The sequence below is a fragment of the Balaenoptera physalus genome, assembly GCF_965194825.1.
Source record: "Balaenoptera physalus genome assembly, chromosome: 6".
NCBI lineage: Eukaryota > Metazoa > Chordata > Mammalia > Artiodactyla > Balaenopteridae > Balaenoptera > Balaenoptera physalus.
The window spans coordinates 88124075-88138784 of record NC_138885.1 but is presented as its reverse complement, the minus strand read 5'-3'; the positions used below and the strand labels follow the sequence as shown (position 1 = coordinate 88138784).

Below are 14710 nucleotides of genomic sequence, written 5' to 3'. Positions count from 1 at the left end.
GCAGGTTGGATGTCTGCACGGTCCCTGCAGGACTGGAGCCAGTGAACGTTTGCCACATGATGTTTAGGCAGAGCACACACTAAGCTAGTGTGACGTGGGACTCAAAGAACCTGGAGTTTCACGTTTGTTCTTTGCTGATACATGGCTAAAACATATGTGTAGAATTGCTTTAAAGCAGTAAAGTTACATTTTTGTGTGTCATCAGGATACAAATAGGAACACATATACAGATGACTATCTTTAGGGACTAAGGGACAAAACCAGGACAAAGAGCTTAAGATAGCACCATCAGTAATTCAAAATAGTTTTTTTCTGTATATAAGTCTTCATAAAACTAGCCAAGACAAAACTCTGTCTCTCTTGTACACACACACACACACACACACACACACACACACACACACACACACACACACACTCTCTCTCTCTCTCTCTCTCTCTCTCTCTCTCTCTCTCTCTCTCTCTCTCTCTCTCTCTCTCTCTCTCTCTCTCCTCCCTCCCTCCCTCCCTCTCTCTCTCTCTCTCTCTCTCTCTCTCTCTCTCACACACACACACATTTTAGGCCCTGGAGCCAGTACTCATCTTCTACCCTTCAGTTGTCAACAATGTTTAGAGCAATGATCTTGAAGCATCGAACAATCTTTAGTCAGGAAATAAAGGTCAAATACATTTATCGTTGTATATGTAGCAAGATAGAGAACAAAGGAAGATATTCTAGAAAATATGCCAACAGGAGTTGAAACTAGAAGGGTTTTCAGTTTAGCCAGTAATTCATGAGAATTTGAAGTTGAACCATATGAAGTTGCCATTTTTGTGGGCCCAAAAAAGGGTCAAACAGCAGCAGTTTCATATGATTTAACAATAATCTGGAGTTGTTCTGATTAATTGATCTTTTTTTCTTTCATTAGTTTTTCCAAACCAAATTGTCATTGTTAGACTTTTCAGTGAAGAATGGCAATTGGTTTCAAAAGCATTGCTTTCATTTAACATGATTTTTTTTTAGTCTCTGGTTCTAACATATTGGCAGGACCTCCTCATTATTTATTTGTAAACAGGCATCGATCTCCTTAAAGAGAAGGCTCACATGTGAATCATCTTCTTTCTTCCCACAGCACTTACGTGATGCCTGACACATAGTACGTACTCCCTAAATATTTGTTGGATATTTGCCATGAAGCAGCTTTTTATAAACAGCTTAGCAAAATGCTGGCGGCAATAAAAGCTGATGGTGATAATTCAGGTGGAATGAATTGTCCAATTGTCCTATAAAGGTTAACGATGTTTTCTGCTGCTTTGTTTCTACAGGCCACCTGGACGTTGTGGCGTTGCTCGTTAACCACGGCGCGGAAGTGACGTGTAAGGATAAGAAGGGCTACACGCCCCTGCATGCCGCGGCCTCCAACGGGCAGATCAGCGTTGTCAAGCATCTCCTGAATCTGGGGGTGGAGGTGAGCTATGATTCAGGCATCACCCCATGGTGCATTTTTGGGTTTTCTGTTGTTCTGAAATTAAATCCTGTGTCTTTGTGGGTTTTCTGTTGTTCTGAAATTAAATCCTGTTTGCATTTTAATTCAAGAGGGGAAAAAAAAACCCCCCTCATTTCTTACCATCCTGTCTTTTTTGAGTTTACATGGGCAACTGATGAAGGGCAATGGGGCATATGCTAAGTCGTAGAAAGCCAGAAACAGACTAACTTTCTATATCAATATAGATAGAGAAATATTTTATCATCTATGATACATATCCACCAGTCGTTTTTAAAAGACTGGCGAGGTTTCATCATCCCACCTTTAGAACCTAGCCTTCTAAATCGTGGCTTCCAAGCAGAAATGAATGAATGAATGGCAGGACAAACATGCTGAGCTGGAGAAGTAGGCCTCACCCCATTCTCCTTAGGTAGCAGGGCAGAAGCAGTAGTGAGGCTGTCCCAGAGGAAAGGAAAACCAAGCTGCAATAGTGAGATGGTGATAACAGCAGTCAGGGCAGGTCTGGGAGAGCAAGAGGGAGCTGGGGGCTAAATAACCAGGGCAGCTCCGCAGCCCAGCCACCAGAATGTGGCCTCTTGAGGTGTCAGACAGCAGAGCGGGTTCTGAGTTCAGGCCCCACAGCAGCTCCCTGAGCACCTCCCACCCTTTCCTCTTCTGTTCACTGTTGAGATTCGGGCTCTTTTCTTTCTCCCCCGATTCAGGTCTCCTCTGGCGTTCTGAGGCAGCTTTGCCTTTCCCTTTTTATCCCTTCCCTAGCTGAAAGATATCTTCCCACGAGTGGAAACCTCTCACTCTTCCTCCCAGCTCACTTTCTGTCACTTTCACGTTTTGCTGATCTTTACCTCCGCGTGAGAAACCTTCCCAGGATGACCACGCTGGGGCAAGGGTAAGCTCTGAATGATCACACTGACAGATGGGTATTTCCTTTCTCCAGCACAGCCATTAGGCTTTCGGTGGCAAATGGAGTAAATTGGCTTCAGTGCTTTTAATCGCCCATGTTGGACTCATTTGCAGATTGATGAAATCAATGTGTATGGAAATACGGCCCTCCACCTGGCCTGCTACAACGGGCAGGATGCTGTAGTCAACGAGCTGACCGACTACGGTGCTAACGTGAACCAGCCGAACAACAGCGGGTTCACCCCGTTGCATTTTGCTGCTGCCTCCACACACGGTGCTTTGTGTCTTGAACTATTAGTAAACAACGGGGCGGATGTTAACATTCAGGTATGACTCTCTCTCAGTCTCCCTTTCTCAGTGTGAAATACCTTTGCGTTGAGCCTCTGTTTGAGCAAACTCACCTGCTGTAAATTACAATTAGTGAATTGTAACTCGAAGCATCCTGATTCTTGCGGACTTACCCTATATTGGCATGATGTGGAAACTTCTGCAGGAGTGGTGGTACCAGTGGATGGCACTGAGGTTCTAGCCACGTGCCCTTGGTAGCTTAGTGAATATACGGGAGCAAATACTGGGTCTCAGGGATGTTGACTTGGCCGAGATCCTAATACTGAGGTGAATGTTGAGCTGATAGGGCAGAGATGCTGAGCATGAAAAGGAAGCCTAACCTAATGATCTCAGGTCTGTTCCCAACCCGCAAGGCCCTCCAAGGAGTTTCTCAAATGGCTTCCTGGAGTAAACCCCAGATAGTGGCTTCAATCATATGATATTAATCTGGTTTTAATGGTAATTCCTTTACTCAGCAAACTTACTGAGGACTACCTAGTGCCCTCTGTTTGGTACTGGGTGTATACTCCAAGGTGCCCTCAAGGAATTTACGATATGGCAAGGAGATAATGTACTCAGCTAATCATGGAGCAAGGAGAATGTCATGAGTGGCGTGAGAGATTAATAAAGTGCTGCAAACTATAAGAAGCAAGTATTGACTTGCTTTTTGCTTGGGCATCAAAACTAGAGATTGCTTTTGAGCTGAAGATTGATATCAGTTGCGATGAGGAGGGATAGAGAGAATTTGAGAGAGGACATTCCAGATACATGGAATGGCAAGCAAAGGAGTTGAGAGGTCTCGATAGGTAAACTTTAGGTAACCAGTCTGCTCACTGTAACATAACCAAGAGGAACTTTTGCAGGTAGTCTTCATGATCCAGGTTACATCACTTGGATGCATTTAGATTGTAGCAGAATATCCTGATGTATACCAAGTGACCTTGTTCGCATCCTCAGCTTCCCTTCTCCCAAGCACACAGGAATTGTAAAGCAAGGTCCCAGTGTATTCTGTCTCTGCTTTTGAAAAATTGTTATTTCCAAGATTTAATTTCAAGAATATTGGATCAGTCTATTTTAATGATCTTCTCTATTCACTATTAAAGTCCTTTTATATTTTTTCATTTAATTTATAATAGTGGGGAAATACGGGACAAATTTTCAGAATAGCTATTTATTGTGATTGAACGGAGTACAAATCATATGAAAGAAAGGAGCCAGGAACAAGCTGAAATGTGACCTGACCAAGAATGAGCACTGATCTACTGGCCAAGGAGTTGGGGCCTCTATAGGGTGTGGGTCCGCTAATCATTATAGAGGCCACATGATCAGAACTGAGTATTAGAAACAGTAATCTGGCCACAGAAAACCAGAGACAGAAAACATAAAGAAAAAAATGTATATATGACTAAATAAAATTTTTAAACTTTTATATAATAAAACACAACAACAAAAAAGAAAAAAACAAAAACCTTAACATAAAATTGAAAGGGAAGCAACTCGGAAATTTTTCTGCAATATACGTATAAGCAAGGAGTTAACATATTTAATATATAAGAGCTCATAAAAATCAATAAGAAAAAGTCTGATGGTCTACTAGAAAATATGGGCAAATGCAGATCACAAGAGAGAGAATACAATATCCATTAAACTTATGAAAAGATATTCAGTATTACTAGTCATTAGAGAAACGCAAACTAATACTTTTATAATACTAATACATTAATATTTGCCTTTAAAATTGGCAAGTATCAAAAAGACTAGCAATGCCCAGTGTAATCAATGAAAAATTAAAATGCAATAAGTAAATATGATCCAGTTTTATAATTTCAAAAAGTATGTGTCTATGTATGTGCACAGAAAGAGAAAAATATCTGGAATCTACATCAGTATCCTAGCAACAGTTATCACTCCAGTGAGGCAAAATTATGATTTGGGTTTTTAGTTTCTTTTCAATATATTTGGTTTAATCTTCTTATTGTGATGCCATAAGCATGTGTTATTTTTATATCCAAAAGAAAAAAAAAGCTATTTTCATTTTTATAAAAAAAAAAAATTTCAGATATAGTGGACCTAGGGAGGGGACAAGTAGAAGATACCTGGAAGTCAATGAAATGGGTCTGGATAAGAGGTAATGAGGACAGGGGGATGGGGACAGCCAACGGAGGGAGAGGCTTCGCAGAAAGGAAATCGCTGGGATTTCGTTGGACAAGAGATGGAGGAGATAAAGATGAGTATAAGAATTGAAATCTGGCTAAAGAGGTAGTACAGCATAGTGATTCAATGTCCAGTTCTGGGTCTAGACTGCCTAGATTCTCGTCCTACCTTGACTTTTAGTAATTATGTAATCATAAACAACTTCTCTGTGTGTCTGTTTGTTTATCTGTAAAATTAGGGAAACAGTAGTATCTTCCTCATGGGACTGTTGTGAGGATTAAGCAAGTTATCTCACATAAATTACTTAGAACAATGCCTGCCACAGAGTGAGTACTCCATAAATGATTATTGTTATTAAAAGGGATGTCAGGAGAAAGAGTAGGCTTAGAAGGTAAAACCAGTGAGTTTAGTTCTTGAGAAGCTGATTTTGAGCCTTTGATACAGCCAGTCTGAGAAAACCAGTAGTGCGAAATGTGATTCTCTAGCATGGGAGAGCAGTAGAGAAGAGAAGAAAACACCTAGGTTGTCTCACTCACATGGAGGTGATTGATAGTTGAAACTGGGAGAAAAGGATGATGAGGTCACCCATGGAGAGAGTACATCATAGCCTGAGTAGAGAAGGGGATGTAGGACTCCAGTAACCCTTTATTCTTAGGATCAGGAGGAGGAGGAAGAGCCAGAGAAACGGATGAAAAAAGAAGAGTTAGGGAAGATAGGAAGGAAATGAAGGGGATGGAGTGTCTTCATGAAGGTAGAAAGCAGGCAGAAATGAAAAAGTAAACTAGCTGAAAAGAATTTCAGAGTTCTAGATCTTGTAAGGGAACCCCATCCAAGGTCCTACGTGGAGGTAAGATGAAGGTCTTTAGGAGCAACAAAGAAACCGAGGTGGTGAAAGAGCCAACATGTGGGGTTAAAGTCTAAGAGGAGGGTGGTGGAGGACAGGAGGCAAACAGGTGGCTCAACCGTCAATGTCCCCAAGACTTGTGACACTTTTCTTGCCATCCTGATGTCTGAGGGACATCCTGTGGATCCTCCAGAGGAAGGAACATTATTGAAGTTAGATAAAGTATCTCTCTTTACCAGCCTTAATTAATTCACGGGGTTATCTGATGCTCTCCATTTCCTCTGTAAAGCATGCCAACTGATGCTTTCAGTGTGCCCGATGCTGAGGTTAGAAGGCCACTTTCTGGCATACCTACCTACTTCTCCCAGGTAACTGACTGGCAGCCAGTTCAGATTGGATAAGAGGCTTCAACTAGGTATGGTGCCTTGGTTTATGGCAGCCTTCTCTTCTCCCCCACAAAACGGACATGGAAAGCATAGCTACTTAATTTTAATAGTTAATTTTTTCCTGTAGACTGCTAATCATCAATAGAGTATAAGAAGCACCATTTAAAAAAAGTCTGAGACTTGGGTTTATGTATTATCTAATCCGTGTAAATGGGATTTTGAATCAAATCTAGCCTTCTCCCTCAGTCTCCCCATCTACTCTGTCTACATCCTAATTCTCTTGAATCTTTATTAGTTAACTCTGGATGCATGGATCATCTAACATTTCCGTGGAGCCATTCAGTCTGACCGGAGGTTGTTATCTCTCTGCACCACATTGCCCTTGGATTTTGAAAGTGTTTGTAGATTGCAAGACAATTTGTATTTGTTTAGATTTTCCAAAGTTAGAAGAAAATAGCAGATTGAAATGTAGCCAATACCTACTCATGTGTTCACTATGTTTTCCTCTGTCCTCACAAAACACAAAAAGTGATGTCTTCATGAGAAATTGCAAGATGATGGAGAGGGGAGGAAGGCTATGTGTCCTGCATGCATTTTACCGTCCCTCATTTTGCTTAGATTGACTATGGCCCTGTCCTTGATTTTGAATATTGTGATATCACAAAGTTTAATTATTATAAAATAATAGAGACACAATACTTATTACAATAATCTGTTGAAAGTTTACTTTTTTTTTTGCAAATAGGAAGAGCATGAGGAAATATGAAATAATTTCCCTTCTCCATTAGAGACCACATTGTAATTTTTGTAGCATCTCAAGGCTCTTTTTGGAAGCACTCAGACTAAGCATTAAAGAAAGACAGTAAACACGTGGCCATGCTGGATATGACTTAGAAAGATAGATTCAGAAATTACAATTGCCTGCCTAACATTCCGCCTGCCTAACATTCCGCCTGCCTATGGTCTCAATTCTTTTCTGTGCACGGGCCCTTAGATCACTTAACCCTAAGAGACTGGAACTGAAGCCCGTCACACATTTACTGAAGTGGACCAGCTCCCTTCTTTTTATGTACAAGGACCAAGTTATATTCTATAATTGCATTGCAGAGGTTGAAGATGAAACTGGAATGGCAAGAGTAAGCAGTAATAGCGACATGGCCCTTGGATCTTAGGAGAGGAAGTGAGGAAAGGAGGGGGGTGAATGTCTGAGCTAACCACGTACCATCTCCGGCCTTTAGAAGCATTGAAAAAATTAGACTGTATATGGCTTTTTGCACACCAGGATATTAGATTGCTCTTCCATTGAATTAGGAAGCCCTTTGGGGTTTCTGACTATATTTATTTTATAGAGACTTTATTGCCCTCCACCAGGGCCCCTGAGCTTTGTGGCGCCAGGGGGCACTGTGCCACAGAGAACACAGTGCCTTCAGCTTCCTGGGGAGTAACTATGTATTTAAGTTTAGAGAAGGTTTATGGGAGGAGGAGGAAAGAAGGCATTAGAAGTGGAAGAAAAGAATGAATGGATTTCTGAGAATGGAAACGATTCATTAATTCAAGGATTAATCTTCCTTGGATGGTGGTGAATTCTGCCCTGAAAGAATACTAATGTTTGTCATAAAATATTCTTAGTCCTCATTGGTTTTCTTTCATGACTTATGGCTGAACCATAAGTCAATAGGAGAGCTATTAAGCAAGTTCTCAAGGTAACAAAATTTTCCAAGCCCTAAATCTGCTCTGGGAAAATGCACCTAGAAATTGGAAGGAGACTAGAAATGAAGTTTTTCTAAAAGCAAAGCTTTGAATAAGTGGGAGAATTGATCATTTCTTCTTTGAGCATTCAGGGAATGTTTGGTATCTGAAGTTCTAGGGCCAGCAGCAGCAACGGCAAGTTCCCCGCCACCCGACCCCACCCCCACGTGAAAAATTTCTCAGGCAGGTAATGAAACTCAGTAGGATCCTCAGTCTCAACCTGAATATTCTGAGTTCTAACTTGTAAAGGCTAAATAAAAAGTACTAGTCTTTTGACCTTCATTGGTTTTCAATGGCTTTTTGAAATGAGTTCCCTTTACACCTATACCATGTAAACAAAGCTGCCCAAAAATGACTGCTATGGTACCCTTAATGCTTCCTGTCCCCAATTCCCAACCTCCTGCCACCCATATCCCAGTGAGAAAAAAAAGTCAGCTAAGGTCTGTCTTCAGTGGTATGTGAACTCAGGCAAAGATCTGCAAGGGTAGATCTGAAGCAAGCATCCCCATTGACCATATTGCCATCCTTTTCATTTAACCTAACTTTGGTCATCTCTGTTTGTCCCTTTACCAAAAGCACAAGCACTCCAAGGGAGGAAAAGGGTATGGTGTCTGCTGTCCTTGAAATGGGACCAGCTTTGTAAACTATATACTGTAGAAACTGGTGACTTCTGCTCTGGCTCTCTGGCTGCAATTTAGTTAGTGACCACCAGGTTGGTGGTTACTCCTAGCCTTTAAGCTCTTTTCTAGGCATGGAAAAGCGCTTGGTTAAATATTTATAAAGATATTATCTAAACACTGAAATATTTAAGGCTTTCTATATATTTAACTAAATGCAAATAAGTTATGTTTTCATCTTAAATTTAAGAGAAAATACTGGAGCAAAATTTAAAGAAATAGCACCATCTAGGGACAAATGAATGTCAGCTCTGCAATTTCTGTCTTCTCTTTCCTTAAGAGCCTTGGACTGTCATCACTTTTTTGTTGGAGGGAGTGTGTCTTAACTCCTTATTCCTAAGTGGTTCCCAGACTTCTTAGTCTTTTGAATTGTCTGCATTTATCCCAGCTAAGACCCAGGCTCTGGAATCGGAAAGCTTTTAGGAGCTCTTCTCCATCATATGTCTTATGATTGGTGATGGCATCATATCCTCATTTTCTTGACTAATGCTCCTTTTCCCTAAAGATATAATTTCAGTAAAGCTTCAAGCTTACTTCCATCTTCCTTTCCTTTCTCAATCTTTTCTAATTCAGGTTATAATCATACAAAATTAAGATGGAGAAAAAAAATCCTATTTTTTGTATTTTTTTCCCCATCAACCTGAGAACCTTTCACTATAATGATTATTTACTTCACTCAACATGCAGTTACCACTCTGACTAACTCTTTCCTTGGCACAGATTGTGCATAGTTCCTTTCTTAAGTCTAAGGAATAGACTTATAGGATATAATAAATATTCTTCTGTTAAACCTTGTGGTTTTATAAGCTATTCCAGTGGCTCCTAAACTTTAGTGTGCTGTGGAAGTTAGAAATGAAATCAATTCTGGGTCAGTTTAGGTCTGGGTTAGGGCACAGAATTCACATTTCTAACGAGAATCCTGGGTGATTCAGATGCAGGTAGTCTGTGGTTCACTCTGAGAAATATTTAAGTGATTATTTGTTTTCCATTGTAAAGTTTTTGAAAGAATCATTTTAAAGCACACGTATTTGAATTTCATCACAAAAATGAACTTGTGTTTTTGAAATCTCATATTTTAACCTCAGGCTTAGGAAAATGTTTCTTCTGAGACTTAGAAAAAGAATAGTTACATAAATTTCTTTATTTTCTTTTCTTTTTTAAATAATATCTGAATGAAAGAATACATAATATATTCTCTCAGTTGGGGATACTTTGGGTCTAAAATAACAGTAATATTTTCGTTTGGGTATCACTATTTTTAGAAGAAATTCTGTAAATGATTATTTCTTAATCAAATATGTAGGACTTTGGTATTTGGTGTGATGATGACTAATGTATGGATTCTGTACATTTTTCATCTTTTGGCTTAATCTGGGAGAGAGAATGCCATCATTTATATCCTGAATAATAAAGAGATGTATAAATTCAGTGCATATTTCCAGATAATCATTAACATGGCAATTTACATATCTTAATCCTATGATTTCTAATGAGTTAAGTGAAGCAAATGTTTCTCTTTTGGCATAATCGAAAGTGGTGTTTCTCTGTGGAATTAGAATGTAGAGAATGGTGGAGGATTTCAGGTCGATTTTGAGAGTTGCAGTGATTTATAGCAGTTTAGTCATCTTCAGGTCAAACAGGGCCAAACAAGTTAATACATCATTTGTCTTTTTTTCATGTACTATAGACAAAAGGTGAAAAAAACACTGTAATAAACTATACATATACTATCCATTTTACTGTATGATGGAAAAGAATATGAAAAATAATATATACTGTATATGTATAACTGAGTCACTTTGCTATACACTAGAAACTAACACAACACTGTAAATTAACTATACTTCAATTTTTTTAAAAAGTTGAAAAATAAAACTCCTTGAAGGAAACCTTCACCAGTAGATCACAGGAGATGAAAAAATGTTTTGGATGATTTCCTCAGTTTAAACCAGGGTAGTTTAAAAATTGTCCGTGTAACTAAAAATTTTGCATTTCTTCTCTAGAATAATTTCCACATCTCGAACCTTCTTTAAAATGTGATGTTATAGATAAATAACAAGGACCTACTGTATAGCACAGGGAACTATATTCAGTATCTTGCAATAACCTATAATGGAAATGAATCTGAAAAAGAATATATATATGTATAATTGAATCACTTTGCTGAAAACCTGAAACTAACACAACGTTGTAAATACTTCAATAAAAAAATGTGAAGTTAGGCAATAACTTGTGCTATCACGTGTAAATACTTCAATAAAAAAATGGGAAAAAAAAATGTGAAGTTAGGCAATAACTTGCGATATCACATACACTTTATTGAGCATTGCTGGCAATGTCCATAGGAATGTTTCAGATTGATGTCACTGGCCCATTGTTTCTCTCTCTCTCATTTTTTAGAGTAAAGATGGTAAAAGTCCTCTGCACATGACAGCTGTCCACGGAAGGTTCACACGGTCACAAACCCTCATTCAGAATGGTATGTGAGATTCTTCTCCTGTGTCATTACTGGAGCAGTTTCCTGGTGTGACTGAGTTTGGTTGTCAGGCATTTGAATGTGAAATATGATGCTCTGTTTTAGAGTTTATTAAGCTTGGATTTATACTGTCCTTTGATGAACTTTGCTAAAAGCTCTTAGACATGTCATCACCAATTCAGCCTAAGAGTGAGGACATAGAGCCACTAAGTTTCACAGTCAATTCCCAGTCAGTCAAAGAACATGTGAGTTCTGAAACTGGAAATGATCTACTTATATAGGCTCAAGATCCTGCATTTTTCACTCTGAAACTAATAAAAATAAGTATCAGGCATTTTCTAGCAGCAAATCTGAATTATTTTTAAATGTTTGAATTCGCCATAGTTCCATAAGTTAAAACTTGTTAAGCTACTTGGGCAAAGGTAAGAAAAATGAGTGACTCAGAGGAAAAGCAGGTATGTACATGATACAGAGGATCATAAAATCACAGGCTTGATAGAGACCTTGGAAAATCACATAATCTAGTAATTTCCCAGGCTTACAATAAAGGTGTGTTTGAACCATTGGGTTGTCTCTGCAACCAAAATACTAGGGAGTGTCACTTCACAACATGGCTCACGTTACTATGAGAGGGTCATGGCCAGAATCTGTGAGTGGATTGACTTTGACAACACAACTTCTATTATTTTAGCAAATCTTAAAGACAATTAAAAAAAAACAGGTTTAGTTCAGATTTTATGCTGACATTCCAGGTGAATCCAGCAGTTCCTAAACTATCTTTAGTTGACCCACATTTCTAGTTCTCAAAATTCTGGCATTAGTCAATTTTTTTAGACCTATCTTTTTCTCATCTGTAAGAATACTGGATGACATACACTTGAATTGTTAGTGGTACTAAGTTATGTCTTAGGCACTGAAGTCATAAAACTAAAAAGTCATTTGACATTTGGATGGAAGACCAGCCAGGGAAATTATGCTGAGGAAGCAAAATATCTGCAGCAAAGCACAGGAAATTTATAAGCATTTCAGTGAAACTATAGAAGAAAAGAAATCCCAACAAATTTCCAGTGAGCAAATGCAGGTAAATGAAAATGAACTGCACAACACCCATTAATTCTAGTTTGAAATATGGGATATGCCTTTGTCATTCACTTTATTGAAAGGCCACTTTAATTGTTTTGTTTTGCTTGAAGTAAACAAGGGGAGGTGGGGAGGGACCCTAGCATCTCTCCTCTGCACGCTTTCCTCATCCCACTGTATTTCTCAACTGTTTGTCAGAAACAGTGTCCACTGCCTTAAAAATAAACAAAACTAGGGAGCTATTTGGTATCCATTTAAAAAAATTTAATGTGAACATAATCACCAGGCCTTAGCTCTGTGGCATTAAAAAGCATTGTTCCGGGCTTCCCTGGTGGCGCAGTGGTTGAGAATCTGCCTGCCAATGCAGGGGACACGGGTTCGAGCCCTGGTCTGGGAAGATCCCACATGCCACGGAGCAACTGGGCCCGTGAGCCACAATTACTGAGCCTGCGCGTCTGGAGCCTGTGCTCCGCAACAAGAGAGGCCACGATGGTGAGAGGCCCGTGCACCGCGATGAAGAGTGGTCCCCACTTGCCACAACTAGAGAAAGCCCTCGCACAGAAACGAAGACCCAACACAGTCATAAATAAATAAATAAATAAATAAAAGAACGTGAATTTCTTTAAAAAAAAAAAAAAAAAAATCATTGTTCCCTGTTAGAGCAATTTCAAGCACTAGTGACCAGATCAGAGAAAGAGCAGTTTTTCACCTTGTAAGCACCGCCTTCCTACAGGTCCATCCCTGCGGGCCAGACCTGTGTCATGCTAGTGTGCTTACAACAGTCTTGGGGGTGCTGCTGGCTGCTTTGACCTCTCTAAAAACCATCCCTGTGGACTTGAAGACTTCCATGCCCTCTCTGGACATTCTTGCTAGACTTTTGAGTTGGGACGACCCCTGAAAGAGACCTTATGTCTTGTCCTCTGTGATCAAGGAGCTTGTCTCAGAGCCTATCTCATTCTTGGCTGGCCTGGCGTCTTGCTTATGGGTTGAGTGGGATCCTGGGTCCTGTAATGCTGAGGATATAGTGGCTGTAATACATAACTTACATATAATGACAAAGCTAACATTGGTTGAGCGTTCTTCACGTTGTGCCAGGCACTTGGCTAAGCACGCCACATAAATCCTTCCAACCACCCCATGAGAAAGAGGTGCTGTTATTATCTCCATTTCAAAGATAGGGAAACTGAGGCAGAGAGGTTGTCACTTATGCTGGGATACATGGCACGTATGTTGAGGAACAGAGATTAGAACCCAGGAAGTCTAACACTGGAGACTGAACTCTCAACTACTCTTCTCTGTATGAACAATGACAGGTTAAAATGTTTTTTAGCTTGAATTCTATTTACTCTATGAGTCGCTTGCATTTGGCAGAGAGTTATTTATCCCTGTAAAAGGATGATCTGGCATTCTCTTCTCTCAGCCGACAGTTCTTTGCATTCATTGCAGATGTGAGAACTGCGAGTTCTTCCATTCGACTTTTTTAAAAAAATGCCCTTAGGGACAAGAACAGGAAGCTCTTTTCTTTCCTCCTGTTTGTTGGTTTCTTTCTGGGAAAAGCCTGGAGGCTCACACCCCCAGGGCCTGGTGTCTGTCCTCCAGAGTGGGTAACCACACGACAGGACCTGGAATGCCCGTCCCCCATGGGGACATCACTTGGCTCTTAAGACCTGCTGAGGAACATTCTTGATGTTTATTTATTTGTTTTATTAAATGGCTCTGATGTTTGGACTTTGTGCAGCATTTCTCTGCTTCTCTGACTGCTCTCTAGTCAGGGTTATTAATTCTTTATAATAACTTTTTTTTCCAGAAGCATTCAGCTTTGGTAAGGTGATCGTTGAAGAAAAACCCAAAAGACTCTTTTCTTCTTTAAGTTAATAAGCAAAGACTACCTCTGCGGTTCAATCACGTTGTTTGTTGTCTGAAGCTGTGTTGTCAGAGCCAGAAAGGGAAAGAAGTAAACGAAGACACAATCTGATATCAGAAGGCATTTGTTCTGGCCTTTTGCACAGGCAGCTGCCTCAGATGCTGTCCAGCAGGTTACAAAAGTTCAAAATGATGTCTTTTTTCACAGAAGCTTTAAAAATAAAAGTTTGAAAAGGAAGAGTGAAGTGATAGGTTAGGATGATTCATTGTGAGGTTTTTGACCTTTGGGCTCACAGACTTTCTGAGGCAACTTAATAAGATAACTATTCTTGTTTGTGCAATGAAAAACTGATTTCAGATGAATGCCTAGATAATGCTGCATAAATCATCCCTTCTGATGTGCTCTGCGTATGTCTAAACTCATGAATATTTATTTTCCTCACTAAAAATCAATGATCGATAACCAACATTTAACTTGCAACCTTCAAATGAATAGTAAAGATATTTAATTTGCTAAAAAAAAAAATAACTAATAAAGACCTGCTGTATAGCACAGGGAACTCTACACAATACTCTGTAATGGCTTATATGAGAAAAGAATCTACAAAAGAGTGGGTATATGTATATGTAGAACTGATTCATTTTGCTGTACACCTGAAACTAACACAATATAGTAAATCAACTATACTCCAATAAAATTTTTTTTAAAAGATATTTAATTTGCATTCCAAGCAAATGAAAATGGAAAGGCTTGGGGAGTGACTGTA

At 39.5% G+C, this 14710-nt stretch overlaps 1 protein-coding gene across 2 annotated transcripts in view; it reads left to right on the top strand.

Annotated features, from left to right (window-relative positions):
• Window positions 1-14710, top strand: part of ANKRD44 (ankyrin repeat domain 44) — a 325415-nt gene that overhangs the window by 197950 nt on the left and 112755 nt on the right. For both annotated transcript variants that reach the window (XM_082466993.1, XM_082466992.1), the window contains exons 8-10: window positions 1306-1448; window positions 2502-2714; window positions 10925-11003. In XM_082466993.1, coding sequence (XP_082323119.1) covers window positions 1306-1448; window positions 2502-2714; window positions 10925-11003 — 435 coding nt within the window. The remainder of the gene's footprint in view (window positions 1-1305; window positions 1449-2501; window positions 2715-10924; window positions 11004-14710) is intronic.